The 27426-nt window shown below is 41.9% G+C and overlaps 2 protein-coding genes across 2 annotated transcripts in view; both read left to right on the top strand.

Moving 5' to 3' along the window:
- The window catches only part of PSMD14 (proteasome 26S subunit, non-ATPase 14), a 110722-nt gene extending 105356 nt beyond the window's left edge, over positions 1 to 5366 (top strand). Inside the window, exons 11-12 of the mRNA XM_003921937.3 lie at positions 2460 to 2522; positions 4931 to 5366. Coding sequence (XP_003921986.1) covers positions 2460 to 2522; positions 4931 to 5029 — 162 coding nt within the window. The 3' untranslated portion in view covers positions 5030 to 5366. The remainder of the gene's footprint in view (positions 1 to 2459; positions 2523 to 4930) is intronic.
- A 4422-nt stretch (positions 5367 to 9788) lies between these two features.
- TBR1 (T-box brain transcription factor 1) lies at positions 9789 to 19607 on the top strand. Its single transcript, XM_003921936.4, has 6 exons — positions 9789 to 10797; positions 11386 to 11540; positions 11903 to 12024; positions 12590 to 12748; positions 13933 to 13994; positions 17108 to 19607. The coding sequence occupies exons 1-6, from the start codon at positions 10106 to 10108 to the stop codon at positions 17964 to 17966; spliced, it is 2049 nt and encodes a 682-aa protein (XP_003921985.1). The 5' UTR covers positions 9789 to 10105; the 3' UTR covers positions 17967 to 19607.
- Positions 19608 to 27426: the final 7819 nt, after the last annotated feature.

Here is a 27426-nt window from a genome sequence, read left to right as displayed (position 1 = left end):
GCCTAAATCTACAGCTGCTCCTCATTTCCCAGATGGCATCTATGGCTGGGAGTACTTTTTACCATCTGCACTTCTCAAAGAGTTTGTGAACTCTCTCTTTTAATTATTGGGAATGGAAAAACTAATTGGTAAAGTGGGTAAATGATGTAAAAGATTTTTAAAATTTGTATTAGCGCTTTTTATACCTATTTAACTTTTTCAAATAAGATCAGTACTTCAAGTGCTTTTTGACCTTCATTGTTCATGTGTATCTACCATCTTTGTTGTTTGCAATACTCCACAATACTCCCTAATAACTATTTTGTACATGGATTAGTATTTTGAGCCAAATTCCAAAATTTTTGCCTCCTTCCAACCATGTAGTAAGTACTGTTGTTGGCATGTACATAGAACAAATAACACTGAATGGGTATGGAGTCCAAACTTATGTGAATTGTTCCATTCATCTACATGCTTTTAAGTCAATAAACTATAGTGTCACAATTTGTGAAAGTAATTTAGAAAACCATACTCTTAATATGTTTTATCGGTGTTTCCATTTATGTGAAACATTGAATAGTGGGGGAAGCAATTTCCCAGTTAGGAAATTCTTTTATAACTGAAAATAATAGAATGACATCTGACTCTGAAAATAAGCATATTCTCTGTCTAGGGATTTCTAGATTTGGATGTTATTAACTTTACTTTTTCTTCTGGGTTTATGAGTCATAAATGAATTTCCTAATGATGTGTTGTAAATAAGTATCCTCTGATAATCAGTAGATATAATACTTAACTATCTTTTCTCTCTAGGCAGGTTCTACTGGGGAAAATTCTCTAGATAGTTTGTCCATTTATAAAATTAGACACTTGCCATCTTTGCTCATTTTCAAGTTCTCTGTTTACAAAACTATTAAGAAGGTGTGAAATGCAGCCAAACTTCCCAGTTTATGGGGAATGTCTGATGATTACATTTCCTACATGTTCATTGTTCGCACATGAAGAAATTTGGCAGCTGTGAGATTATTAAGTTTAGAGTATCCAAATCTAACCCTCACTGGGATTTTGGTTCCCTGCTTTCTGCCACCACCATCTCACCCCCTTTTATAACTCTCTTTGTGGTAAATGCTGTGGTAGCATTTCTTAAGGTTAGTGATCCTTAAATTTTCTTTTTTTTTTTTTTTTTTTGAGACGGAGTTTCGCTCTTGTTACCCAGGCTGGAGTTCAATGGCACGATCTCGGCTCACCGCAACCTCTGCCTCCTGGCTTCAGGCAATTCTCCTGCCTCAGCCTCCTGAGTAGCTGGGATTACAGGCACAGGCCACCATGCCCAGCTGATTTTTTGTATTTTTAGTAGAGACGGGGTTTCACCATGTCGACCAGGATGGTCTCGAACTCTCGACCTCGTGATCCACCTGCCTCGGCCTCCCAAAGTGCTGGGATTACAGGCTTGAGCCACCGCGCCCGGCATGATCCTTAAATTTTCTTGTTTTTTTTTTTTTTTTCATTTATCAGATGCTATGAATAAATCATAGACTAAAAAGTTCACCTGATACAGAGTCCTGTCTCCAGGCCATAATATACAAAAACTGTTAAGATTTCTTATGTGCAAAATTCTCAATAAAGAGGTTTTATATTGGTGCCATCATTGGGAGAGGAGGGCAGTAGAGTTAGCTAATCCAAGTGTTATGATTATTTCAGAATTACTCTGCCAGAAAGTTATGATCATACATAGAAGAGTTTGTAGCTAGCTCTGAAAGTAGTGGAAAGTTGTTTTTGTATATTGTTTGGGTTAATTTTGATTATATTTGATTTTTAATTCAGATAATTTTGTTGTTGAAAACTTCAGTTGACTATTTCTTCATGGTTACTAAAGACACTCAGGGTAGTAGTTTCAGATGTTTTTCTGAATACATGTATTAGTTTTACAGATTTAAAGATGTGAAGTTACTAAGAGAGAAAACCATGTGATTTGTTCAGTGAATCAAGTCAGTAGCTTCTTTGATCCTAAGTGCCATTGATAGTTAAATAGATACTGAGGCTATGGGCAGGCTGGATTGATAAGAAAAAAAGGAGACAAAGAAATAGGAATTTGGGAAAGAACTGTGCAAACAGGAAAAGGAGAGGGCAGCAGAACAGAATCAGTACCACAGTGCCACAGGTGCCACCTCAGGTGCTGTCTGCCATCTCCTGAAGAATTCAGTAACGGTTTGCAAATGGTCAACACTACTATTTAGTTATCCTGTTTGATATTTCAGTGCCTTCTGTGTATTTCTTGTCTATTTTAAAACGATGATACTGATTGTTTTATTGCCCTGAAGCTTATTCTGAAGTTTAGCATAATTTTATTTGTTCAGTAAATTCTTTGAATAAAAGTTCTGTGAATGAACATTCTGACCATTATTGTCTTTGGTGATTTTTCTGCAATGGGAATAGAGAATTTATAATTTTAAACTCTGTCCTTTGTGTTTCATTCACAGGCTGTAGAAGAAGAAGATAAGATGACACCTGAACAGCTGGCAATAAAGAATGTTGGCAAGCAGGTGAAGTGTACTGTTAATAAGTTGTGCAGTTGCATAATAACATGTTCTTATAGAGTTAAAACCATTTTGGGGCCCATATAATTTTTTTTTCCTGTCCATTCTGCCTTTTTCTTCTGTCACATAAATGTGATACTAATTGTAAAGGTCACTAATTTATTTGATGTCAGGTTCTCTTTGCCATCATCTATGGAGAAGTAAATCACAAATACCTATGAGATACTATCTTTGGTGAAAATAATTTATTAGAAACAAATAAGGACACTTGTGTCCTGAATTAATTTTGCAAGTATTATTTTTACGTACAGATAAATAATAGAAGGGCAGATTTATTTTATATGTAACAAGTTTTGTTAATCATGTACTTTATATTTCATCAATTTGTAGGTAATGTTCCTGAGAAAGGTTAGAGCCTTTATTGGGTTATACTGAGTGAAGAGAAAGGGCTTTAAGCATTTGCTCTTTCACTTTTCTAAAATGAAATATATATTTTAGCCTCTATTATCTGAGGGTGGGGGAAGACACCAACCAATTAAAGGAATCTACAGATTAATTAGACTGTTTTTTAAAGAATGTTGATTACATTTTTTCCCCATTTCATGGAACATGGTTATCATATTGCTGATGTTGGCAGAATCTTGATATTTCAGATGCAAGACACTAAGCTGTCTTTGCTTTCAGCCATCCTACCATATGCTCTGATCCCATCACATCTCACAAGCTATGTAGGTTTGGGCCAGGACCATTCTTGGATGGGAAATCTCTAAGAATCACCCAGCTGCCACAAGAAGTAATGTAGATAACTGAGGGAAGCATGTTACCAATTCACTATAAAATGAATAACTCCAACAGAGCAGTAGGGGCAAAGGTCTGACTTTATCATATGTCATAAATGAGAAAATCAAATTTCACTACATTCTGAGTATTACAGTTTAAAAACAAATACCCCCCAAAAGCAAAATGAAATGTAATTCATTTTATTTTCTCATCTTATGTGATATCACCCTTGTTATCTTTTCCACTATTTATTTTAATCATAATATTAGATCACCAACTTGGAGCCTTTATACTTTATAGAATTCAGTAACTGTTTTTTGAATAAATGCCTTTCTGAGGCCATAGTTTCTTGATATAGATTTAAAGCAGCAAATGAAAGGTCTAAATTAAAAATGAAACTGAAAAGTATGTAATTGGCAAAGTTTAATAATCATCAGAGTCATTTTTAAAAATATAGTTATTACCTCACTGGTTTGGCCTACTGCATGGCAAAAACAAAACTGTCTGTAATGGAATTAAACCAATATCTTTTTTCTCCTGCCAGTCTTTCTCAGTCTTTTTCACCTAAAATGCCCTAAGACTTATTTCTGAAATAAAAAATATATTGTAGTCTAGTCACTTGAAATTATTTGTAACATGCTGTATCTCTGGGTTGCTTAAAAAAAATAGTGTATTAAAATAGGGTTAGAAAAGCACCACCAAGAATTAATTCCAATAATGGAACATTGTTTAAAGTTAGGAGTCTCGGATATTTTAACAATAGCCATAAGAATATAACCCTTTAAATTATAATTTTTCTATTGTGTATAATATATATCCCTTACTTCAAAGCTTTCAAATTCTGCCCAAATACTTAATTCCACTTTAAACATAAATACATACTAAACATTTTAATTTAAATTTATTTCAATACAATTTTAAGCCTCCTTTTTAACTCAGTCTATTTCAAAAATAGATTTGATCAGGTTTAAGTTAAAGGATTGCACCTATATAATTTTCTATGATAGATTTTTTTTCAAAATAGCTGCATGAAACATTCTTAACATTTTAGAATTGATCCAAATTGTATTTAAATTCTTCAGCTACAAACAGTAACTTTTGATCCAAGATTATTTTCTGAATCATTTAAAGCACTACTCTTGAAATATTAAAATTGTACAGAATTATGAGTTTTGCTATTATAAAACCTAGAAGAAGTGCTGAGAATTCACACGGACTCTTACCTGTTGGTATGTCCACTTTGAATTAAGCATTCCCTCAGACATTCAAACTGTATGGATGGTAGAGAATACACACATATAGTCAGATAGGTATAGATATATAAGTGAACTTTAAAAAATGAGATGATTGTGAGCTGTATAGAATTCCTTATAAAAATCTCGGGTACAGAGTCATTGCATGTGTAAATCAAGCTTTCACTGTATAATCTATTATTTTATTAGCTACTCAACTTTTTAACAGATTTAGAAATTCTAAGAATATAATGATATGCTAGTAAAGTTAAATTTGTAAAATATGTAAGTTAGGACTGGCTTTCTTTACCAGTTTCATCAGCTACTGAAACAATTTTAAGTAATTTATCTACCAATAATATGGTTCTTTTTTTTCTTTCTTTCCTTGCTTTTGTTCTTTAGGACCCCAAACGTCATTTGGAGGAACATGTGGATGTACTTATGACTTCAAATATTGTCCAGTGTTTAGCAGCTATGTTGGATACCGTCGTATTTAAATAAAACAACAAAAAATGCTATTAGTGATGCTTTCGGTGTATATTCTTCTGTTGTTCCTAATGCTCAAAATCGAGGGACCTCTGAAGGTGTACTTGGTTAAATATAAGACATCTGGCATCATTTGCAGCACTGTAACACCTTCAGTCTCAGTTGTGCAATTACTTCTGTTTCTTTAGTCAGGGTCTTTGCAGATTCTAAACTTGTCTTTGCAGATTCTAAACTTATACATGAATACATCAAAGTGGACAAATTTTGTTAAGATCTCATTAATATTTGAAAAAATCAGTAGCACAAATATATTTTGATTGTTGCTTACAAAATAAAATACATTTACAATCTATGCCTCCTGAGGTCTTTTTGACAATGGGTGGGATTGATGGAATAACATTTGATAGTGGTCTAGAAATCTCACACAAAGATGTATTTCCCTTTGCATTTTAAGATCTCATAACACAAAAAACATCAGTGTGATAAAATTTCACAAATTATAATGATTTACATTAATGAGTGGCTACCTAATTAGTAACTCAGAAAAAATTGTTGACATTTTATTAGCATTTGTCATAAGCTAATATTATATACTCAGTATCTTATAAACATAGTATACTTTTAGGATTTTAGAGGAGTACATTTACAAAGAAAAAGGGAAGCAGTTTTAATTTATACTTTATCATGTTTTAAAAGAGTACATTCTACCAGCAGTTTGAAACTGGGAATTTGCTGCTGCAAACTCTACTGGACTTTCACCTAAAATAACCACAGAAAGTATATAACGTCTAAAAAGCAAAATGAGAAAAGTAGGCATAATGTGAGTTTAATATGAATTTATAAGTAATAATTTTGTTATTGTTTGGTCTCATATTTTCTAAATTAGGACTACCCAGTTTTCTAATAAAGAAAAAAAGATGGCTAATAGCAGTTTTTATAGATGACTTTCTCTCTCAACCTACTTCTAATGTGATGTACAAAAGTAACTGTCCCTGTTATGGCTCAGCACCATACTGGTTATACCAAGGAGTATAGCAAAAGATACGGAGACAAAGGTCTAGTCTGCACCCTTGCTTGTGAAAATATGGTGAGAATATTACTAAGGCTTCATTAAAAGGTTTTACATGGGGACTTGGAATTTAACTTAATCTACTAGAAGTGTTATGAGTGCTGTGATAGATGAAATTACTGTCCTACTGGAACAAGTCTAGGCTCTTATTGGTTGACTACTGAAGTCACCAGAAACTGAAAGTAAAAATGGCTTAAATTCCCAGTATGTTTCACAGTATCTTTTTTTGTGGACCAAGAGGTATTCTAAGCATTTCTTGCTTGTGTTACGGTTTCTTGTTTCAGATACAGGGATAGTATATCCTATGTAGCACATGTAATATGTCTTAATTTAAGTCGTTGGGATTACATTTTAAAAATTATAAGTGGAAGTTAGTGAAGTTTTCTTTTGCTTCATTCAAACGTATGCAGACTTTTGAATATGATTTTTCTCTTTACAAATAAGGTTCTGTAACTTATCTCGCAGATGTTAATTAATGCTAGTCAGTTTTATTTTTGGGGGGTACAGTGTGTCCTCAGAAGAAAAGGCCTTAGTATTTCAAGAGCTATTCTCAATATTTGGATTAAAAGGTTTTGTTTTGTTTTGTTTTTCTCCCCCATTTAGTCCTCTGAAAATATCCTGAGGCTAACCTTGCCTGTTTTTTGCCCTTATTTGATCACCCTATCTTCCTGGACTTCCTAGAACCACACACCACATACTGTCACTTGGTTCATGTTGGTGACATTCCCAATTTCAGAACCTCGTCTAAATATTTCCTAGCAAAAACCTACAATACTTTTTGTAGATTTGGAGTCAATCAAAATCAGGAAGCCCTGAGGCGAGGCTCAGGGAACACCTTCGTCTTGAACACCTTTGTCTTTTTTTTACAGCTATTTTCGAAGCAGCCTGATGTCCCAGGCCCAGTTAGGCATTGAAAAGATGTGTTTAATCAGAAACTCAGTAAGCTGTTTAAGACTATGTGTGTGAACACACACATGCACACATGCAGGCATGCTTGTGAGCCTATCTACCCCTCCACCATGCAGAGGTAAAGCAGCTCTGGAAACAAAACTATTTGCCTCTAGTACAGAAATGTCCCTGTATTTCTCTCAGAGTAGTCTGGGGGCACTGAAAGCTCTGGTCTCACTATTCAAAGTGTGATCTGCCTGGACCAATAGCATTTGGGTCTTATGGAGCCTCATTATGTATACAGAAAGCAAGCCCCACCCCAGGCCTACTGAATCACAATCAAGAAACGTGGTGTGGTTCATACACACTTTAAGGTTTGAGAAGCCCTGGTCTTTTGGAAGTATGGTTCACAGGCACGTGTGGTGATTCTAAGAAAAGCCTTCATTTTCTTTAGCATATATAAAGTCAAGGCATAGCCTATATGTGAACAATCACTGTATTTAGTATTGATAATCCTAAGTGGGTCAGAAGCATATTCAATTCCTTTAAAACTCTGAAAAAGGTGCACTCTTTGCCTTTTCTATCCTTTAACACCTTAACATTTCATTTTAGCATTCTTCTTTTCCTTTTTTTTTTTTTAAAGCAGTTTAGGGTATTGAGAATGGTGAAGCCTCAAAAAGAGCCCAGATGACGTCTCACCTCTTTACACACTTAAGTCTCCGTCCCACTGAGAACGGAGGAAAGTACTGTCTTTCGAAGCCCGGGAGGGAGAGGCACTCAGGGACAGAAAAGTTGAAGATGGAAGAAAGAAGGAAACAAAAGTAGCCAAAAGTAATCAAGAGGTCAGAAGCCTCTCCTGAAGGCAAATGGCGGTAAAAGGTCAAGGAAGGAAAACAAGCGTCAAATGGTGTTCCCTACTCCCCTCCCCCGCACCCCGAGTCAACAGCTAAGACTGCTTGTTTATGAAGCTTCCTGGCCAGGAGCTGAGGTTTGCTTTCAAAAGGAAAAATGGGTCTCGCTTTCTTTTTTTAATCCCAGAAAATTGTCTCGGCTTTAGTCTGGGACATCTGGTCATCAACCTGCCCTGCCCAGGCCGCCCGCGCAGGGCCTTGCCCGCGGCGCCCTGATGGAGGCCGCAGCTGGTGCCCTCTGCAGCCGAGGCGCCCAGCCCGCCTCGAGGGGCGCAGTCTCGGCTCAGCGCTGACCGCTCGGCCCACTAAGGCAAATGCACCACAGTGGCGAAACGGTGGGTTTGGTCAACCGGTCTCCGCCCATCTTCAGGACCCACCAATGTCTCCCAGAGCTGCTCTTTCTCCGGGAGCTGCCCCGACCTGGGGAGGACAGAGGCGCTCGCTCCAAGCCAGATGCTCCCCTGGCTGAAGTGCCCAGGCTGCGCCCCCAGCACGGGAAGAGCGTGTGCCCCTGAGGTCTGCACCAGACGCAGTTCACCCTGCCTTCCTTCCCTCAGTCCCCCGGGCGGAGCCCGCCCTCGGGCCGGCCAGCTCTCGGGGCCGAGCGGAGGTCTGGCTCCTCCTGCTAATTCCAGCGCGGATAGGCGTCCGGGAGGAAAGCCGCGGGAGGGCAGGTCAGCGAGCGCTGGGCTACGAGAGGCAGCTTTGGGCGGATAAAAAGCCTCTGCCGCTCATGGCCCTCTGGCTCAGGCCGAGGGCTGGGCTCCTCTGTAGAGCCAGTGCTGGAAGACCTCCTCCCTACACCTCAGGGTCTCTTTGGGCCTCGTGCTATTTATTTGTGCCAACATCCTTTTAAATTGGTTCTTTTTTTCTATTCCTCCTTAGATTCTTTTTCCTTTTAAAATTACTGGCATGGATGCTTTTTCTCCCGTCCAGATTATATAAACATTAAACACACACACACACACACACACACACACACACACACACACACGTCTTCAGTAGCGATTACTGTGTTGACACCACTTCCACTCTGTCTCCCCAGATCAGCGCCTCTGACGAGCCCATTTGCACGGGGACTCGGCCCTCTATTTTTCTGGCGAGGCTTTTGAACCTGTCGCCAAGCCAGTACCTCAGAGAAAAGGAAATGCAGAGGGACGAAAAGAATGCATGGCGCCTGCCCCCAGTTAGATGCTCTTCAGATAATCTGCAACCAAGTTCGCTGATAAAATATTTAGTAAAGACCCGGTAAACATCACTGCAAATACATTAAGGCGTTTCAGCCCGACAGCTTATGATTATTTCAAAACTTAAAAAGGAGATCATAGATTGTCACTGTTTCTGTGCTCAACCAAGAAACCGAACCTTCCTGAGGTGGGTGGATTGGTGGGTGAGTTGCTGCTTTTCGCCCCCTCTACTCCCCCCTCCTGCTTATCGCTGTGGCTCTCAGCAGCAGGGATTTATTTATTTATGTTTGCGGTTTAAAAGGTGGGGGTGGGGGCGCCAAGGACAGGTAGGACCTGCTCACAAAGCACCAGCTCAGGTGTCGTGTGCTTTTGTATTAGCTGGAAAAGACAGACTCTGGAACTTTTACAGGGCGAGAAGAGGCCACCGGCTCGCGCTTTGTATACTTTGCACTTGAAATCGTTACATTCAACTGAATATTTGGCTCATTCAGATCCGAAAAGTCTCCTAGCATCGTCGAATTCCCTCCTCCGCCCCTCCGCTCTAAAGGGGGAAAGGGGGGGAAGGTAGGAAATGTTTAGTAAATTGCACATCTTTGAATCTTCCTAAAGCAGTGGTCACAAAGCTTAAAGGTGACACAACAGTGCTCACGTAAACCAACACACATTCCCCACCCCCCAAGCCAACAATAAAATCATCCCCTTCAATTTGCCATGATCGTCGCTACCAGGAGCCAGGTGATTATCCTAATTAATGTCTATCTAATTAAATTACTGTCAGCAGTTAACCAATGGCAAGAGCCGTTTCATCGGCTGCACAAGCAGCAAGATCAAAAGTGAGCCTTTTCTGATTGCTGCATAGTGTCAATTGGCCAATCTCTTCTCCCAGGGAAAAAAAAAAAAGTAAATCAAACCTTTGAGAAGCATTTGCTGGTTGAAGTGCTTTCTGTCTAGTGAGGGGGTCTGTGGATTTCTAGTTTATGATAAATAGGACTTCAAAAACCAGGGACGGGAGGGCGAGTGTTCAGGTTCTAGAGCTATGCAGCTGGAGCACTGCCTTTCTCCTTCTATCATGCTCTCCAAGAAATTTCTCAATGTGAGCAGCAGCTACCCACATTCAGGCGGATCCGAGCTTGTCTTGCACGATCATCCCATTATCTCGACCACTGACAACCTGGAGAGAAGTTCACCTTTGAAAAAAATTACCAGGGGGATGACGAATCAGTCAGATACAGACAATTTTCCTGACTCCAAGGACTCACCAGGGGACGTCCAGAGAAGTAAACTCTCTCCTGTCTTGGACGGGGTCTCTGAGCTTCGTCACAGTTTCGATGGCTCTGCTGCAGATCGCTACCTCCTCTCTCAGTCCAGCCAGCCACAGTCTGCGGCCACTGCTCCCAGTGCCATGTTCCCGTACCCCGGCCAGCACGGACCAGCGCACCCCGCCTTCTCCATCGGCAGCCCCAGCCGCTACATGGCCCACCACCCGGTCATCACCAACGGAGCCTACAACAGCCTCCTGTCCAACTCCTCACCGCAGGGATACCCCACGGCCGGCTACCCCTACCCACAGCAGTACGGCCACTCCTACCAAGGAGCTCCGTTCTACCAATTCTCCTCCACCCAGCCGGGGCTGGTGCCCGGCAAAGCACAGGTGTACCTGTGCAACAGGCCCCTTTGGCTGAAATTTCACCGGCACCAAACGGAGATGATCATCACCAAACAGGGAAGGTAATACTACATTTTTGGCTGCCGCTGCTCCAGGCGCAGCCGGGAACAAGTGCGCCTAGGTTGTGACTGCCACGGCAGCGACGATTTGGGGTCGGGAGTGGTGGAGTGGAAGGCGACCTAGAGTTGGCTGGCTTTGGAAAGGGGGAAAGTGGAAGGGATAACCGCTACGGTCATGTTGGTGGGGGGGGGGGGGGGGAATCCCGTTCTAGGAATGTGGTTGGAGAGCCAGTCAGTGGCCAGAGGAAGGCAAGAAAAAGGAAGAGCCCCGGCCAGCGGCTGGGCGATGGGAGGGACGGATCAACACTAGCATGCACGGACAGGTGGACATGCAGGTCGCCAACCTCGCTCTCCACCTGGGCAGTGATACCTGCCGCCTTCCCACTCCAGCTCACCCGCCGCTCTCCCTGATTTGGGTCGCACTTCTTTTCTTCTCCCACCACCCTTTTTCGAACCTAGCAAATATTCGCCCCTATTTGCTGCAAGAACAAGTTTTGCTTTGCTATCTGGCGCCCCGCTTCTTGCATTTAATCTTTAACATTTATGTTTCTTTTTTCCTTGTTTTCTCCCCCCACCCCTTAATTTAAATAGGCGCATGTTTCCTTTTTTAAGTTTTAACATTTCTGGTCTCGATCCCACGGCTCATTACAATATTTTTGTGGATGTGATTTTGGCGGATCCCAATCACTGGAGGTTTCAAGGAGGCAAATGGGTTCCTTGCGGCAAAGCGGACACCAATGTGCAAGGCAAGTCCTTCCAATTAACACATTTTCCTGACACTTATTTAGGTGAGAATGATTAATTAAAGCCTTTGTGGACTGGCTCGAGCGACTTTTAAAACGATCGGCCAATGACTTCTAAAAGGAAACGAGGGGGACAGGGGGACAGACTGAGCTTCGAGAAGGGGGAGGATTATGCAAAAGCTATTTTAATCACCCCCAGTTAATAGGAAGAAAGAACGGCCTAAAAAAGCCCCAGCTAATGGGCCTCACAGTGGAGTAAGGTGTGTGTGTGTGTGTGTGTGTGTGTGTGTGTGTGTCCTACGTGGTGAGGAGCTGGGACTGGGCAGTGCCAGGGGCATTTGTAAACAACGTATTTCTTCCTCTAGGAAATCGGGTCTATATGCATCCGGATTCCCCCAACACTGGGGCTCACTGGATGCGCCAAGAAATCTCTTTTGGAAAATTAAAACTTACGAACAACAAAGGAGCTTCAAATAACAATGGGCAGGTCAGTGGCTCAAGCGCTCCTGTTCTCTCTCTGTCACCCCTTCCTCCCTGCCATCCAGTTCGTCAGCGTAAAGCAGCATGTGGAACTGGGTACACGTTTCTTAGCTTTCATTAAAAAGACTTAAAAAATTATGTTTCCACCCTCCAAATTTATATTAAATCTATAAAGTTGTTCTCATTGACAACAACCCCGTCGGCCCCGTTTTGGAGTGCTCGACCTTTCCAAGTACTAATAATGATTGATTTTGGGAAGGAAACCCCACAAAATCTGCAGGTTGTGGAAATCTTTGTTCCTCCTCCTTACAGGAGGACTAGGAGGAGGGCCCTGAGGATTGAACGGTCGGGTTCCCCCTTTTCTCCAGTGCCCTAGCTTATCCTTGCTCCCAGAGGTGCGAAGGCCGGTCTGCCCCAGCCAGCCAGTCAGCCGCCAGCCAGGCGAGTCCCGCGGTCAGTTAGCTTGGAAGGCGGGCTGCAAGCTGCCTCTCCACCGGCCCGGGCGCGCAGCCGGGCGCACGGCGACCGCGTTAACACGCCACCCGGCGCTCCCCTTTCTTTCCACCGGACAGATGGTGGTTTTACAGTCCTTACACAAGTACCAGCCCCGCCTGCATGTGGTGGAAGTGAACGAGGACGGTACGGAGGACACCAGCCAGCCTGGCCGCGTGCAGACATTCACTTTCCCAGAGACTCAGTTCATCGCGGTCACCGCCTACCAGAACACCGATGTAAGGAGACCTAGGGGCTGGGCGAGCAGAGGGCGGCACAGACAGCTCTCCCACCTTCCGACGTCCTCGGGCCTTGCAGGGCTAGGGTACTAGCAGCGCCAGCATCAGTAACAGCTGGCTCTGCCGCGCGTTTTAAGGCCTAGGGCTAATGGCCTGCACGACACCTTTCCTAAATACCAAGCCGGTGGGAAAATGCTATTTGTTTTCGTCGCGGGTCACCCGGGCCACCTTTGAGGTGGCCAGGATTTCTAAAGTCTCTTCTTTTGGGAGTTTTAATTTGGGCTTCAAACTAGAACAGATTAAAATCTCTCTCTCTCTCTTTTTTTTTTTTTTTAAGTCTCTTTTTCCTTTAGAAAACAAGCAGATTTCCCCGTGCATTTTATTCTTGGCAAGCTTTGGCATCTAAAAAAAAAATCTTTTTTTTTTTTTCTTTTCTTTTTTCTTTTTTTTTACATCTCAGAACTGATGACTGAAATGAACAAACATCACTGTTCTGGGAGATCAAAAGAACATACACATTCATATATGTGAAAACTACAATAAATCAAATTACTGAGAGCTATGGATTGAGCTTTCTAGCACTTGAGCCTCTTCCGATTTTGCAAGTTTGCAAAAACTGATTTTAGTGGCTAATCTGACTACTAGCAATGATAGGGGTTTTTTTGTGTGTGTGTGTGTGTGTGTGTGTGTTTTTACTTAAATGATAATATCAGAAATTAAAACATGCTTTTAAATCCAACCTGATTTAAGATACAACTTGTGGTTTCTCAGGTTGTGAATCAGAAGTGACAAACGTTTTGAAATGTAAAATACTTAAAATAGTCAACATTTGGTGATGAATTCAAGTTCTTGAAGATTTTGGTCTGAATAAGTGCATTGTGTGTAACAGGCATTTTTTAAAAATGTGAGTTTGAACCAATTTAGAAAACACAGGAGAGCTCATTGAAAGCAGTCCTTTAGCTATAGGCATTATTAATTTAAACATGTTCTTCATAACTTTCATGGTATTTTCCCTTTTTTTTCCTTTCCACCCAATCCCACAAATTTTTCAGTTAGGAAAGCCTTGCTATTTAATAAAATTGTGGGCCTTGAGCCCCTGTAAAAGTGGCAGATGACAGATTCTCAAACAGCCAGTCGTCATGTATAAAAGGTGAGATAACATTCATTTTTTTTCTCTTTGTCAGATTACACAACTGAAAATAGATCACAACCCCTTTGCAAAGGGATTTCGGGATAATTATGACACGTAAGTAATTTTGTATCTTCCTTTTCAAACAGTTGTGGAATTGGGTTTTAGGTCAAAGGTGGATTGTTATGTACAAGGATTTTGAAAGCTGGAATGTGTGAAGACAAGATTGTTGTTAGAGGCTTTCCCTTTCTTTTTTTTTTTCCTTTTCTTTTCTTCTTTTTTTTTTTTTTTTTTTTTTTTTTTGTTGGCTCCCCTTTTCTCTGGTGACCCTGTGGCTTGGTACTTGTGTGGTTTTTGATCAGAGGTTTCCTCCACCTAATTTTAGTTTTCCCCTGTGTATTACAAAGTTGTTGGCGGGCCTCTGGGGCTGGCTGGCTGGTTGGGGAGGTTGCTCTGGTTCCCGGATGCGAGTGCTGTATGTGGTGCTGCAGATGCTCAGCTCAGATTGTCTATGTCTGAAACGGGCAATTCTGCCTAAAAGTACATGTGGCTCCTCTGGCAGTTGTTAACAGTCTCCTTAGCATATGTGACTTTTATTTACCCATTTCCAAGTTTTGTGTAATAGCATTTCCTGTGCAAGTTTACCATGGACTGAATAAAAATGTGCACCCATCACAGGCGAGTTTGTGAGCAGAACCGCTGTTATGGTCATTTTAGGCTTTCGGAAAGATTCAGATGGTGTTGCTGTATATTATTTGCAAGCTTCAAAAGAAAATATATTTCCTCCTTATTTTGTATCTAGGTGTGTTTTAATTAAACATGCTGGTGCCCTTTTCTTCAGGCCTCCCTTACCTATCTCTCTTTTCTATCAAAGGCTGTTCTCTGGGGGCAACAGTAGGTGTAAAGTGAATGCTTTCCGGGCTTGTTCTGCAATTCTTGCTCAGGGTCTATATTGTCTAAGAGTTCAGATAGCATTACAAATCTAAATCTGGATTGTGGGGTTCTCGCATGTTCTCTGACCATAAAAGGAAAGGGTACATACATCTTAATTTCATAGCTTACATTGAGCGCCTGAGACAGAGCTAAAAAGTTGAAGCTGTCATTGATTAGCATAGATTAAAGGTGTGGAGTAAGAGACAAGTGACGCCTCTATCCCATCTCCAAGCAGATACCAACCTTCCCTCCTGATACTTTCTAATAATTTAAAAGAGAGTCATTGATATTAGTGCCTATAACCACCACATACATTCTTCAAAAGTACTCCAAAGGAAGCAAGTCTCATCAATATGATTCCCCAGAATAAAAACTTGGCTACTCTATTCCTCACAATCTAAAATGATGTGCCCAGCACAGTGGAAAGTATGTGGCCCAAGAGACTAGAGATGTTGGAGGAGAGTCCTGTAGATTTTGAGATTTTAATTCTGTTGTGAACATCTGTTCAAAAGCATTTTATTTTGCACAAATCAATTCAGTAATCCCAAGTGAGTGGGACCTGGATGGGCATCTAAACTGTACCTTTTGCAGACTGCTTTTTTCTTTTTAAAATATTGTGGTGATAAACAGAATATATTTGCACTTGCTAGTTATGTTCCCTTCCTGCCTTCCTCTACTTCTCTTACTTGAAACTGGAATTCAATTTCAGGAGAGAAATTTTGTGCACTAAGCAGAATGGACCTGAGCAGCCACAGCAAAACTCTCACGTACCCCTCCTCCTCTGGCTGCCTTCTGTTGGCAAAGCCACTCCTATTTGATCTTAAATCACTAAGTTTTTTCATAAAAGCTTCTTTACCCCTACCAAAAAAACAAAACAAAACAAAACAAAACAAAAAAAAACCCTGAGATTTTTAGGGGACAAGGAAGAGTTGAGTGGCTTGTGACACTCTCTCTTTCCCCTTTTAAGTTGGTTACTTGGGCATGACTCAATTTTGGAGAAAGAAGGAGAGGTATAAGGGTTCATGGGGTACTAGGAGTTTGCTTGGCCACTCACCAGGGAATCTCCTCCCCAAAGGATTAAGGTCTGACAAGACTGAAGCTCTCCTTCAAAACAGTCTGTTGACTAAAGATTAAAACATTTATGTGTGAGCTAAATAAAAAAGGAGGCATGTGTGCATGTGTATGAGAAAACACTTCTACCAATCTTCATCCAACCCTTGGTTTCCTCTCAATTCTAATGGGATTTTCTAGGCCCAGGGCCTAAAGTTAATCTTTGATTATTTTATCTAAGGTAATTCCCAACAACACAATCACTGTCGGTGGTTGGGCAAGTTATTTAACTTCCTTTTGCCTCAATTTCCTCATCGGTAAAGTGGGATAATAAAAGTTATCTAGCTCATAGTGCCTGGCAATATAGTCAAGCTCCGTAAAGGTTAGCTATTATTAGTGGTCCATTGCATGGAGTAGGCTGATAAGTGCCCTGCAGGTTTGCCCCGAAGTTTTTTCCGCCAAGGGACCAAAAGCTAGGAAAAAAAGGTCAGTATAAAGAAGACCTTTTCTTTTAAGACAGTATTTCTGATTGATGACTACTGTTTCCGAGGAGTCATTCTTGTCTGTATTAGTAGAGGTGGGAGTGAAAGGTTCACACAGGGGAAACAACAGACATTTAAGTACCTTGGAGGCTTCTAGCAGCAATCCTCGGGTTCCAGAACACGGGTGAGGGCCAGTCTTTGATGATTACTCCGTGCGCGGCTTTTTCCTAGGGGTTTCTGAAACACTCTAGAAAAAGGACAGAAATCACCTGAACAATCAAATGGACACAGGAGGTCTTAAAAGGGTGGAGGAGTGAGTACCTTGCTTAGTATTTTAACTTAGAAACTCTGAACGCAGAGGAAAGGCCCACTGGGCAAAGAGCATCTTAGTCCTCGGGTAAATCTGCCTTAATGTGTACACATGTTGGAGAAGTGGGATGAAAGCCCTTGCTTGTCCCCCTCTCTCAGTCCCCCAGAACACCTGATGAAAGATAACAAGAGAAGAGGGAAGCGGTTCCCTTGATATTCTGTATCTTGCTCAGGTCCCTGCATAGACAGATTTCCTCCTTTATAATTCCATGATTTATTTTGGGAAGGATACGGGTCTGTGGCCTCTCGTGTTCTCCAGGAAATCCTGGACTGCAAGTTTGTAGACGGAGGGTGTGGGGGTGGGCGAAAAGTGGAGGTGGCCTTCCCTTCTGCCCCCACCCCCACCCCAAGGGACCTCCGCGCCACCCCTCGGCTCTCTCTCTCTCTACCCCGCAGGATCTACACCGGCTGCGACATGGACCGTCTGACCCCCTCGCCCAACGACTCGCCGCGCTCACAGATCGTGCCCGGGGCCCGCTACGCCATGGCCGGCTCTTTCCTGCAGGACCAGTTCGTGAGCAACTATGCCAAGGCCCGTTTCCACCCGGGCGCGGGCGCGGGTCCCGGGCCGGGTACGGACCGCAGCGTGCCGCACACCAACGGGCTGCTGTCGCCGCAGCAGGCCGAGGACCCGGGCGCACCCTCGCCGCAGCGCTGGTTTGTGACGCCGGCCAACAACCGGCTGGACTTCGCGGCCTCGGCCTACGACACGGCCACGGACTTCGCGGGCAACGCGGCCACGCTGCTCTCGTACGCCGCGGCGGGCGTGAAGGCGCTGCCTCTGCAGGCTGCAGGCTGCACCGGCCGCCCCCTCGGCTACTACGCCGACCCGTCGGGCTGGGGCGCGCGCAGCCCCCCGCAGTACTGCGGCACCAAGTCGGGCTCCGTGCTGCCCTGCTGGCCCAACAGCGCCGCCGCCGCCGCGCGCATGGCCGGCGCCAACCCCTACCTAGGCGAGGAGGCCGAGGGCCTGGCCGCCGAGCGCTCGCCGCTGCCGCCCGGCGCCGCCGAGGACGCCAAGCCCAAGGACCTGTCCGATTCCAGCTGGATCGAGACGCCCTCCTCGATCAAGTCCATCGACTCGAGCGACTCGGGGATTTACGAGCAGGCCAAGCGGAGGCGGATCTCGCCGGCCGACACGCCCGTGTCCGAGAGCTCGTCCCCGCTCAAGAGCGAGGTGCTGGCCCAGCGGGACTGCGAGAAGAACTGCGCCAAGGACATTAGCGGCTACTACGGCTTCTACTCGCACAGCTAGGCCGCCCCTGCCCGCCCCGGCCCCGCGGAGGCCCGGACCCCCAGCCAGCCCCTCACAGCTCTTCCCCAGCTCCGCCTCCCCACACTCCTTGCGCACCCCCTCATTTTATTTGACCCTTGATGGCCGTCTGCAGCGAATAAGCGCAGGTCTCCGAGCGTGATTTTAACCTTTTTTGCACAGCCGTCTCTGCAATTAGCTCACCGACCTTCAACTTTGCTGTAAACCTTTTGGTTTTCCTACTTACTCTCCTTATGTGGAGTTATCCTCCTACAATCCTCTTCCCCCCGTCTTTTTCTCACCTCCTCCTCTTTCTTGTAATGAAACTCTTCACCTTTAGGAAACCTGGGCAGTCCTGTCAGGCAGCAGCGATTCCGACCCGCCAAGTCTCGGCCTCCCCATTAACCATAGGATGTTGACTCTAGAACCTGGACCCACCCAGCGCGTCCTTTCTTATCCCCGAGTGGATGGAGTTGGATGGATGGTAGGGATGTTAATAATTTTAGTGGAACAAAGCCTGTGAAATGATTGTACATAGTGTTAATTTATTGTAACGAATGGCTAGTTTTTATTCTCGTCGAGGCACAAAACCAGTTCATGCTTAACCTTTTTTTTCCTTTCCTTTCTTTGCTTTTCTTTCTTCTCTCATACTTTCTCTTCTCTCTCTCTTTTAATTTTCTTGTTAGATAATAATATTCTAAGAGGCTCTAGAAACATGAAATACTCAATAGTGATGGGTTTCTCACTTCTCAATTCGTTGCATGAAATAACTATGTGCCCTAATGCACACAAATAGCTAAGGAGAATCCACCCAAACACCTTTAAAGGATAGGTGTCTGTTCATAGGCAAGTCGATTAAGTGGCATGATGCCTGCAAAGCAAAGTCAACTGGAGTTGTATGCTTCCCCCCACCTTCCTTCTAAATAGAATAGCTCGACATCAGCAATATTATTTTGCCTTATTTGTTTTTCCCCAAAGTGCCAAATCCATTACTGGTCTGTGCAGGTGCCAAATATGCTGACAAACTGTTTCTGAATATTCTTTCAGTACCCCCTCCACCTTTCTATGCTGTAAATCTTTGTAATGAATACTCTATTAATGATATAGATGACTGAATTGTTGGTAACTATAGTGTAGTCTAGTGAAGATGAATTGTGTGAGTTGTATATTTTACTGCATTTTAGTTTTGAAAATGACTTCCCCACCACCTAGAAACAGCTGAAATTTGACTTCCTTGGGAGAACACTAGCATTAATGCAAGTAAGACTGATTTTCCCCTAAGTCTTGTTATATTTGATAAGGAGCATTAATCCCCCTGGAAATAGATTAGTAGGATTTCTAATGTTGTGTAGCAAACCTATACTTTTTTTGTATTTAAAAATTAATGTGAAATATGCATCATACACAATATTCAATCTAGATTCCAGTCCATGGGGGGATTTTTCCTAATAGGAATTCAGGGTCTAAACGTGTGTATATTTTGGCTCTTCTGTAAATCTAATGTTGTGATTTTTATATTTGTTTCGTTTTGTCTGTGAACTGAATAATTTATACAAGTACACATTCCATTGAGAAACGTTTTGTTTTTTGCTCGTTTGTATCGTCTGTGTATAACAAGTAAAATAAACCTGGTAAAAACGCTAACTATGGTGTTTGAAAGCAGTTTACAGTTTGAAAATGATTTAATTATTATAGGTGATGACATTTAAGGGTTAAGGAAGACTAGTCCATCCCCACTCCAATATGGGCAGCCTGTTTAATGGAAACCACCTCCCAATCCTCCCTTAATTTTGTTTTATAGTACTTCCAGGAATTACTTTTTCTTTTTTCTTCTTATTTATAATTATTTAGCTACCTATGAGCCAAGTTTCACTTTTCTGCGCTCATTTTCTTTTTTCAGGAAAACATATGCACTTTTCTCATATTTATCTGATTCTCTCTGAAGTTGGAAATAATGCGAGCAGGAAAAGGAGGTTCTTTAAATAAGGACTTAAGAATTTCTTTAAATTTCACAGAGTAAGGCGGGAGAAGTTGGCCGAAAGTAGGGTATAATTTAAATGCATGTCAAAATAGGATGTTGACCGCAGATTTAGAAAATTATGGTTGTACATACGAGGCCTTGGAGGTGAGTGGCCAATCTGTAAACGCAGACACAGAACGGCCTACATTTCTTGAGTGGATGGTTTCCGAGGATTGGACAGGGCAAAAGACCCGTAGAACAAAGTCGCGGAAGGGTCATTTTTTTAACAACCGAGCTTAAAACTGCTTCTGGGAGGTATCTGGGATGGGAGTAAGGGCACTGCTCTGTCCCTTAGGTAGTGGAATCTTGTGCCAGTCCCGTCCATGCCAGATCCACACGTAGGGAACAAATTCAGAAATGCGAAATTCCAACCTGGGGGGCGCTGCGTCTTAGTGAAGTCCGCAGAGCTCTTTTACTTCGTGGAGAAGCGACTTTTGTACTTTTGTCTCCAAGAAGAGGTGATCCAGGCAAGAGGCGGAAAACGGTTCCACCTTCTTGCTTAGTCTGTGCCAGTCTCAGGTTATGGGGCTAAATTTGCCTTCCACCTAGACATTGTCCTGTGTCTTCTCTGCAGTTTGACAGATGGAAAGGGGCCTCAAATTTCTAATTAAAATTGAAAATTCGAGGTAGGATAAAACTGACTTGCCTTCCCTGGACAATTCTGCCACTAGACGGCGTTCCGTGGAGTTTTGTCTGCCACATAGAAAAGCGATGACTGAATTTCCTTTGTGTTTCCTTCCCCTCCTCACACCTGAGACCTAAGAGGACAAAAGTACAAGACACGGTGCAGCTGTGGCGAGGGAAGTGGGGCCGTGCATTCGGGTAATCGCTCGCCCGACCCCGGCCGCGCCCCTCCGACCCCGCCGCCCACTCCCGCCGAGGAGGAGGAGCACGTGCGGTCGGGAGGTCGCGGGGCCGGAAGCCAGGGGGCGCCGGGCTCGAGGCCGCGGGGCCGCGCTCTGCGTTCCGTTGAGGCCCGGCCGCGGGAGGGCGGGAACCCGGGAACCCGGCTCTGCCCGCTGCCCTCGGGACAGTCACAGTGAGCAAAAGAGTCGGTGTCATGTGCGTAAACGAAGCTCTTAGGCGCCGAGGATAGATTTCACAGGAACGTAGTGCCTTGTTCCGAAAGACGCGCTTTGGTTGATATTAGGAAGTATTTTTAAAAAATTGGGGAGGTCGTTTCCCTTGCAGCTCCGCCACCATCTGCTGTGTGGACTGAGTCAGCGTGAGGTAAATTTGCAGCTCTGCGCTCCTCGGAGGCATTGTGCTTTCTTGTCCCTTTAAAACAGGATCATTTCTCCTCGCTTCTAAGAAGTCTGGGGTGTCTGGTGGAGTGGCACTGTCCGTGTGTCTGAGAGGTGCTGCCGTTCAAAGGAAAGCAGGGTCTGGGGTTGGGAGGCCCTTTGGGAATCAAAGTTCGCCTCCCCGGTTTGAAGAGAGTTGCCTTTTCTCTCCTGAGGGCAGGGGTCAGGGGCTAGCCAGACAGGAACCGCGACGCCTCTCCGTAAACTCGGATCTCCTCCGTCTTAACAGTCTATTTTCAAAAAGAGACAGGAAGAAAGAAGGTGGCAAGCGTGTGGCCAGCACAGTCTTCTGGCTGGTGCCTTCCCGCCACTCGCAACCCGCGCCATCTTAACGCTTTTTCAGTGTCCCTCGGGGCTGAGCGCGCCGGCGGCGGGTGCTGCTCGGGCCGGGAGGCGCTGCGGCCTGGGTGCTTCACCTTCCAGGTGGACGCCGCCCGTCGGGGTGGACGGAGGCGGGGACAAAGCCCTGCGGCGAGGCTGCAGCTTGGCCCTGGTGCGCCCGAGCTCGGAGCAGCGCGGACGGGCGTTCGGGAGCTCACCCCGGTGCGGGGCCGCTCCTGAGGCCTGGGCCGGGGCTCTCCTGCCTTGTAGTCTGGCGGGCTGCGGCCCCCGGGCTGTTCCAGCCGGGGATCCAGGTCACAGGTCCAGGCCGAGAAGCAGGCTGTCGGGCGAGACTGGAAGTCCAGGCTCAATTCAGGCTGCGGGTCTCAGTCGGGGTCCAGGCAGTCTCTGAGTACCCCCGCCCCCCCAAGTATCGGGGGAGAAGGGCCGTGGCCTGGTCTCTGGCCTAAGCGCGCAGCCTCTACCCGCTGCTCTTTCGGGGTCAGGCCTGGCAGCTGAATAGCATTTAGGTCGTGGAATCCTGTTACGGACTAGCAGAAACTTACTGAACAGTTTGTTTCAAAAATCAGGTTGTTTCTATCTTTTTAGGACCGACTTACATCACTGCAGCTTTTATGTAGTAATTTAGGGTCTATGGAGAACTTTCTTAACATTTTATCTCTTGCAGTTAACATTTTCTTATAAATCTCACTGCTACAACTCTTTGTGACTTAACCTTTTTTGGAGGTGGTATTGAGTATTAAATTTTTTAGCACTGAGGCTTTAAGGGATGCTCTACTTTCGGCTTAAGATGCAGGTTTGGAACAAAAGTTTCACTGAATAGAGGCCGTTTATATTCCCAGCGTTTAAAATGCTTCATAGATATTCGGACAACCTATGTGTTCATAAGTGATATCTATAAAATGTTCGGCCTGCCCTATCTGGTGCAGCACCTTTTGTGTGTGTGTCTGTCAGTTACTTTATCAACTAGGCATTTGGGCCGTAAGACGGGAAAAAAACGTAGAACCCATGCTCTTCTATGAAAACAAACCTATGAAGGAAACAGCAACAGTTATTATTTTTAGACAAACGTGCTCATGAAATAGCAACTTTAAAGCTAGTGATCAATTTAAAAAATATTTAATTTACCCTGGCATGTTGGCGATTGCTTGGCTAATTTTGATGTTTGAAAGAATAATATTTTAGCTTAACATCAGTAAAATCAATTTTTAAAAACGTAACTGAGACTTTTTAAGGAAGTTGGATGTGTATAAGTTATTGAAGTTACTGAGTGCAACAAGATTTACTTTTGGACAGTCGGGTCTTCTTTTACCAGAACAAAATAAGAGTCAGAGAAGACTAGGCAAAATTTAGGCATTGTGTTTTACTTGGTTGAATTTAGTTGTTCTGAGATTTGTGTGTTTTCCTGGTTCCCATCTTCCGTTTGTATGTTAGGTTGCCACACATTAAAAAATATATTAACTTGAAAGAAAACCCCATTGCTTTCACAATAAAGTAAACTTGATGGTGTACAAGTCACTGGTCTCATCTGAGCTGATTATATCTTCCTTGCGTGTATTTTACACCCACAGTATGGTTTGCAGTGGTGTTCAAGGCATGGCGTGAAAAATTTGATTTAAATAGTTCTGTTAAAGCAATGAAAAAAACACATGGCTTAATAGACCTTCTACTGATAGCTCCCCCTCTTACTATGCTAACTCTGAAATAAATATGTAATCTAGTATTAGGAACACAGGATTCAGAAGACCCTTGCTGGTAATATTTAATTTAATAAACATACTAACTGTGACATTATTAATGCAATGAAGCTTGTACTACAAGCTGATTCTTAGAGGTCGTTTGACCTGTTACTTATCACTAGATTCCTTATAAATATACCCAACAATTTAGAACTTGGATTGTGTGTTAAAATTATTTTGAATTCAAGTCCTTAAAAATATCTAAATGACAGGGCATTCATTTTAATGCAAAGTATTTATATTTGGGTAACCTGGCATACCTTTTATGAAAGAAGAGGAAGGGTAGGAGGGAAGGGCATTTCCAGGGATATGTGTCTGGTTGATTTAGTCAATATAGTTATTTTGTTCCAACATTAGTAGAAAAAATATGTAAGATTAAATTTTGGAGAAAGAGTTGACTGTATTTGATGGTTACTAAGAAATGGCAAATTAAACTTTCTGATTGAAAAAGAAAACAAATCGTGCTTATATTAGGTTTAGAACTTCTATTAGGTTTCTTTAGGTTTAGGTTTCATACATGTCTTCATGTTAGCAAAAGGGTACTGTGTGGGTAAAAAGCCTTTACGTTACAGCCTTATTTCAGGTGTCTAAAAAAAGAAGAAAGCCAACAATGTTGTTCTCAAACCACAGGGTCTTCCTAGCTCACATTTAAACTTTCAAGATGTATTTGTCATTCATTTTGCCATTCCTAGTATGAGAGGGAAGGCATTTTTCAATCTTAGGAAAATTCAGAAGCAATTTTTTGGTTCTCAGTTAATTCAGTTTCATCTTAAAAGTTCAAATTTAGCAAAGCACATGTTCCCTTGTTCATGCCAAGTGTGATAAAAACTAGTCGAAAAATAAAACCATTGCAAACAAGTAGAGCACTGCACTTCACTGCACACTATACAGGCCACATCATTTCTAGGACTGATGTCACTGCCTGCTGGGTTGCCATTTGTGGGCACATGTTAGTCTGCCTTTGAAAGCTAATAGAAGGCATTGGTATTTCAGATATATATGTCTGTTTGAATTGTGTATGTGTTTTAAATATCCTCTGAGTTGTGATATGCACACCCGTGAACATTCAAACATTTGCCATCTTTTATCAACAAAAGGTTATTCTTTTTAGAGCTCCAGGATGTTATTTTCTCCCTATGCACTAGGAGATAATACTTGCTTTGTATCTAAAAGATGAATTTGCAAAATCACTTGTATCCTTTTATAATGTAGTCAAATTACAGGCTTCTTTGTGGAGTTAACAACTATTTAAATTAATTTAATCTTTGTATTGACAGTATTAAGCTATCACATAATTTTTTTAGTTCAACATCCTTGACCTTACTGAATAAAATACACATGCATGTTATATAGATTCAGGTTAGGCCATAACAATCAATACAGACATTTTATGAGAACTTTGCAGTTATCATACCTATTATTTTGAATGGCTTGCTCAATTGAGAATTTACTGAAGGCCGAAGTATTGCTTCTAATTAAGTACGTTTCAAAAGGTGGCTAGTATTTTTATAACCGAATGTGTTTTTGAATTGCAAAATTATAATTTCGGAGATAATTTTTACCAAATAATAGCAATGTTTACTACTTAACACCTTCCTTTGAGAAAATAGAAACTATAATGAGGATTCATCCTTTCACAGTTTACTTACCATTGAACGCTATATATTTTGTTCAAATAAAATCTTTTTTTTCTATCGCTGTCTTAATTTGCTGTTTTCTTAAAATGACTGTGTTCTTAATAATTCTTAGAGTTGATTCACCTTTGGGATTCACTCTTTTAATTTATGCTTTCATTCTGCTTTGTTCCTGTGGAGAAAGGCAAAGAAACATACTGACTTCCTTCTCAACTAATTTGTTCTTTCCTCTTCCAACTCTGCTCTCTCTCTGACACTCATTTTGCCCTTGTTGACTCTCTTGCCAACAACTTTTTTTTAACCTACTCTTTTTTTTTTCTCACACTACCACCCTGAACCTGAATCTTTATAAAATCTATGCCTGATTCATCAGTTTGTTTATTTCAGATCAGAACTTTTCTATTTTCTCCAAAAGCAATTGAGGGAAAAAGCAATATTTTGGGACAAACATTGGGTAATTGGGTAGAATATGTTTTTCTATTGCACCTCCCTACATTATTGTACTTTTTCCTTATGAACTTCTCTACTCACATCATCTCTTGATAGTCGTTTTTCCATTATCTTCTTTTTGTATTTGTGAAACGACAAGTTGATATTTTTGTCTCTTATTGGTATTTCTGTTATCTTCTTTACACATAACATTTTTGACTATGTGAGGCACTGCATTTATCCCTGCTCTCTTTTGTTGTACTTAGGACTCATGTTTCAATACTTTCTTTGATCCTTTTCAATTCAGCTTTCTCATTTGCACGGACATTATAAATCTTTCTTACTAAGTTCACCAGTGTCCTCTTAACCAAATGTAATAGCCTTATTACAGACTAATCTTTATTCTCTTAGCTATTTAAAAATCATAATTAGCCCTTTGGGTGACTGAGAATCACAGATTCTGCAACCCCTTCACTTTCCCCTTTTTTCTTCCAGTGTTTCTTTTATGGTTCTCTTTTTGCTTGCTCATTCATTCATTCATTTATTTTATAGATTTCCATAGCATTTGCTTTTCACAGGTTATGTCCTCATATAGCTCTCCTAAGAAAACTTGCTAGACGTGTGACATGTGATATGGAAGAATAAGGTGGAGGAAAGAAGATCTGGTAATGTTTTTCTGAATACATCTTTTCAACCCATTTTCTAATAGCCATACCCTACTCCATGGTTTCTTATTTTCTGGATTGCCCTTCCTTGAACCATCTGATGCCAATTCACTTTCTCTTTACTCTTCATCTAAGTTTAGCACGATGAAGATTAAGAGGAATTTTTTAAAAAGCTGTTTTTTTAGTTAATATTAATTTAACCCCTTGAGAAGATTGCAGAATGAAGTGCATGTGCCGCTATTAAATAGGAAGGGTTTTTATAATTATCTGCATGATATCTTATTAAGTAAATACATCACTGTCACCCCTTTTTCAACATAGATGCAAAAAACAAAGTATGAAACCTAAGAGATTCAGGCCTTGCAGCTCATGAGAAATAGTTTTACTTGCATTACCACTTCTTTAGAAAACTCTGTTCCTAAGTTTACACTTCAAAGTGACACACATTTAAAATTTTATTTTAAATTCTTTTCTTTCAGGGTCATATTTCAAAATATAAATTGTGTGTGAGTGTGTGTGATGTGTATGTGTAATAGGATGATGAGTCTGGAGAACAAGAACATAAAATCAAGAAAAGCAAATAGGGGATTTTTGATACCCCCTGCATTTTGCTGTTCTAAGTGCTGTCATGACTGTGCTCTTTGAGGATCTTCTGCTGGAGTCTGAAGTACTCTTTCACTAATCTCTTATTTATGCAAATAAATACCTACTTCCTAACATTAGGATCAATAATCTTTAAATTTGTTATTACTTAATATGCACATAGTACAATTTCCATTTGAGTAAGAAGTTGGTAAAAATGCCATGTCAAAAAGTGTTTGTAAAACTGAAAATTTGTAGTTGGTGTCATGGAAATTTAGTATGTAAGATATCCGTATTAAATGAGTTTTGAATATACAGGTTTCAAAGCAACTTGATTCCTATGGTATAGTAGAAAACAGTGGGCATGAATATGAGGCTTTATTTCTATGATTTCCACTATCCTCATTTGTAAAATGAAGTTATAATTAATCTTTCAAATATCTTCCACACTTAAACACTGTGCATTTTGTGGACTTCTGACTGCCTATGCAGTTTGAGTTCAACTGTCTGAGCTAGGTAGAACCTCTAGAGCAGTGACTTTCAAAAATTTTAAACTAGGACTCACAGTAATAAGCATATGTACATGCACACAAACAAAAGTTTCACAAAATAATGTTTAACTGTATCACATTTGATATACTCTGATTTTTTTTTGTTTAATTTCATTGAAAAGAAAATTCTGTTTATGACCTAGTAAATTTATTTCATGATTTTCTAATATGCAGAGAATTGAAGTTTGAAAACTACT

Source organism: Saimiri boliviensis, chromosome 5, assembly GCF_048565385.1.
Source record: "Saimiri boliviensis isolate mSaiBol1 chromosome 5, mSaiBol1.pri, whole genome shotgun sequence".
Lineage (NCBI taxonomy): Eukaryota > Metazoa > Chordata > Mammalia > Primates > Cebidae > Saimiri > Saimiri boliviensis.
This window is presented reverse-complemented; position numbering and strand designations above follow the sequence as displayed.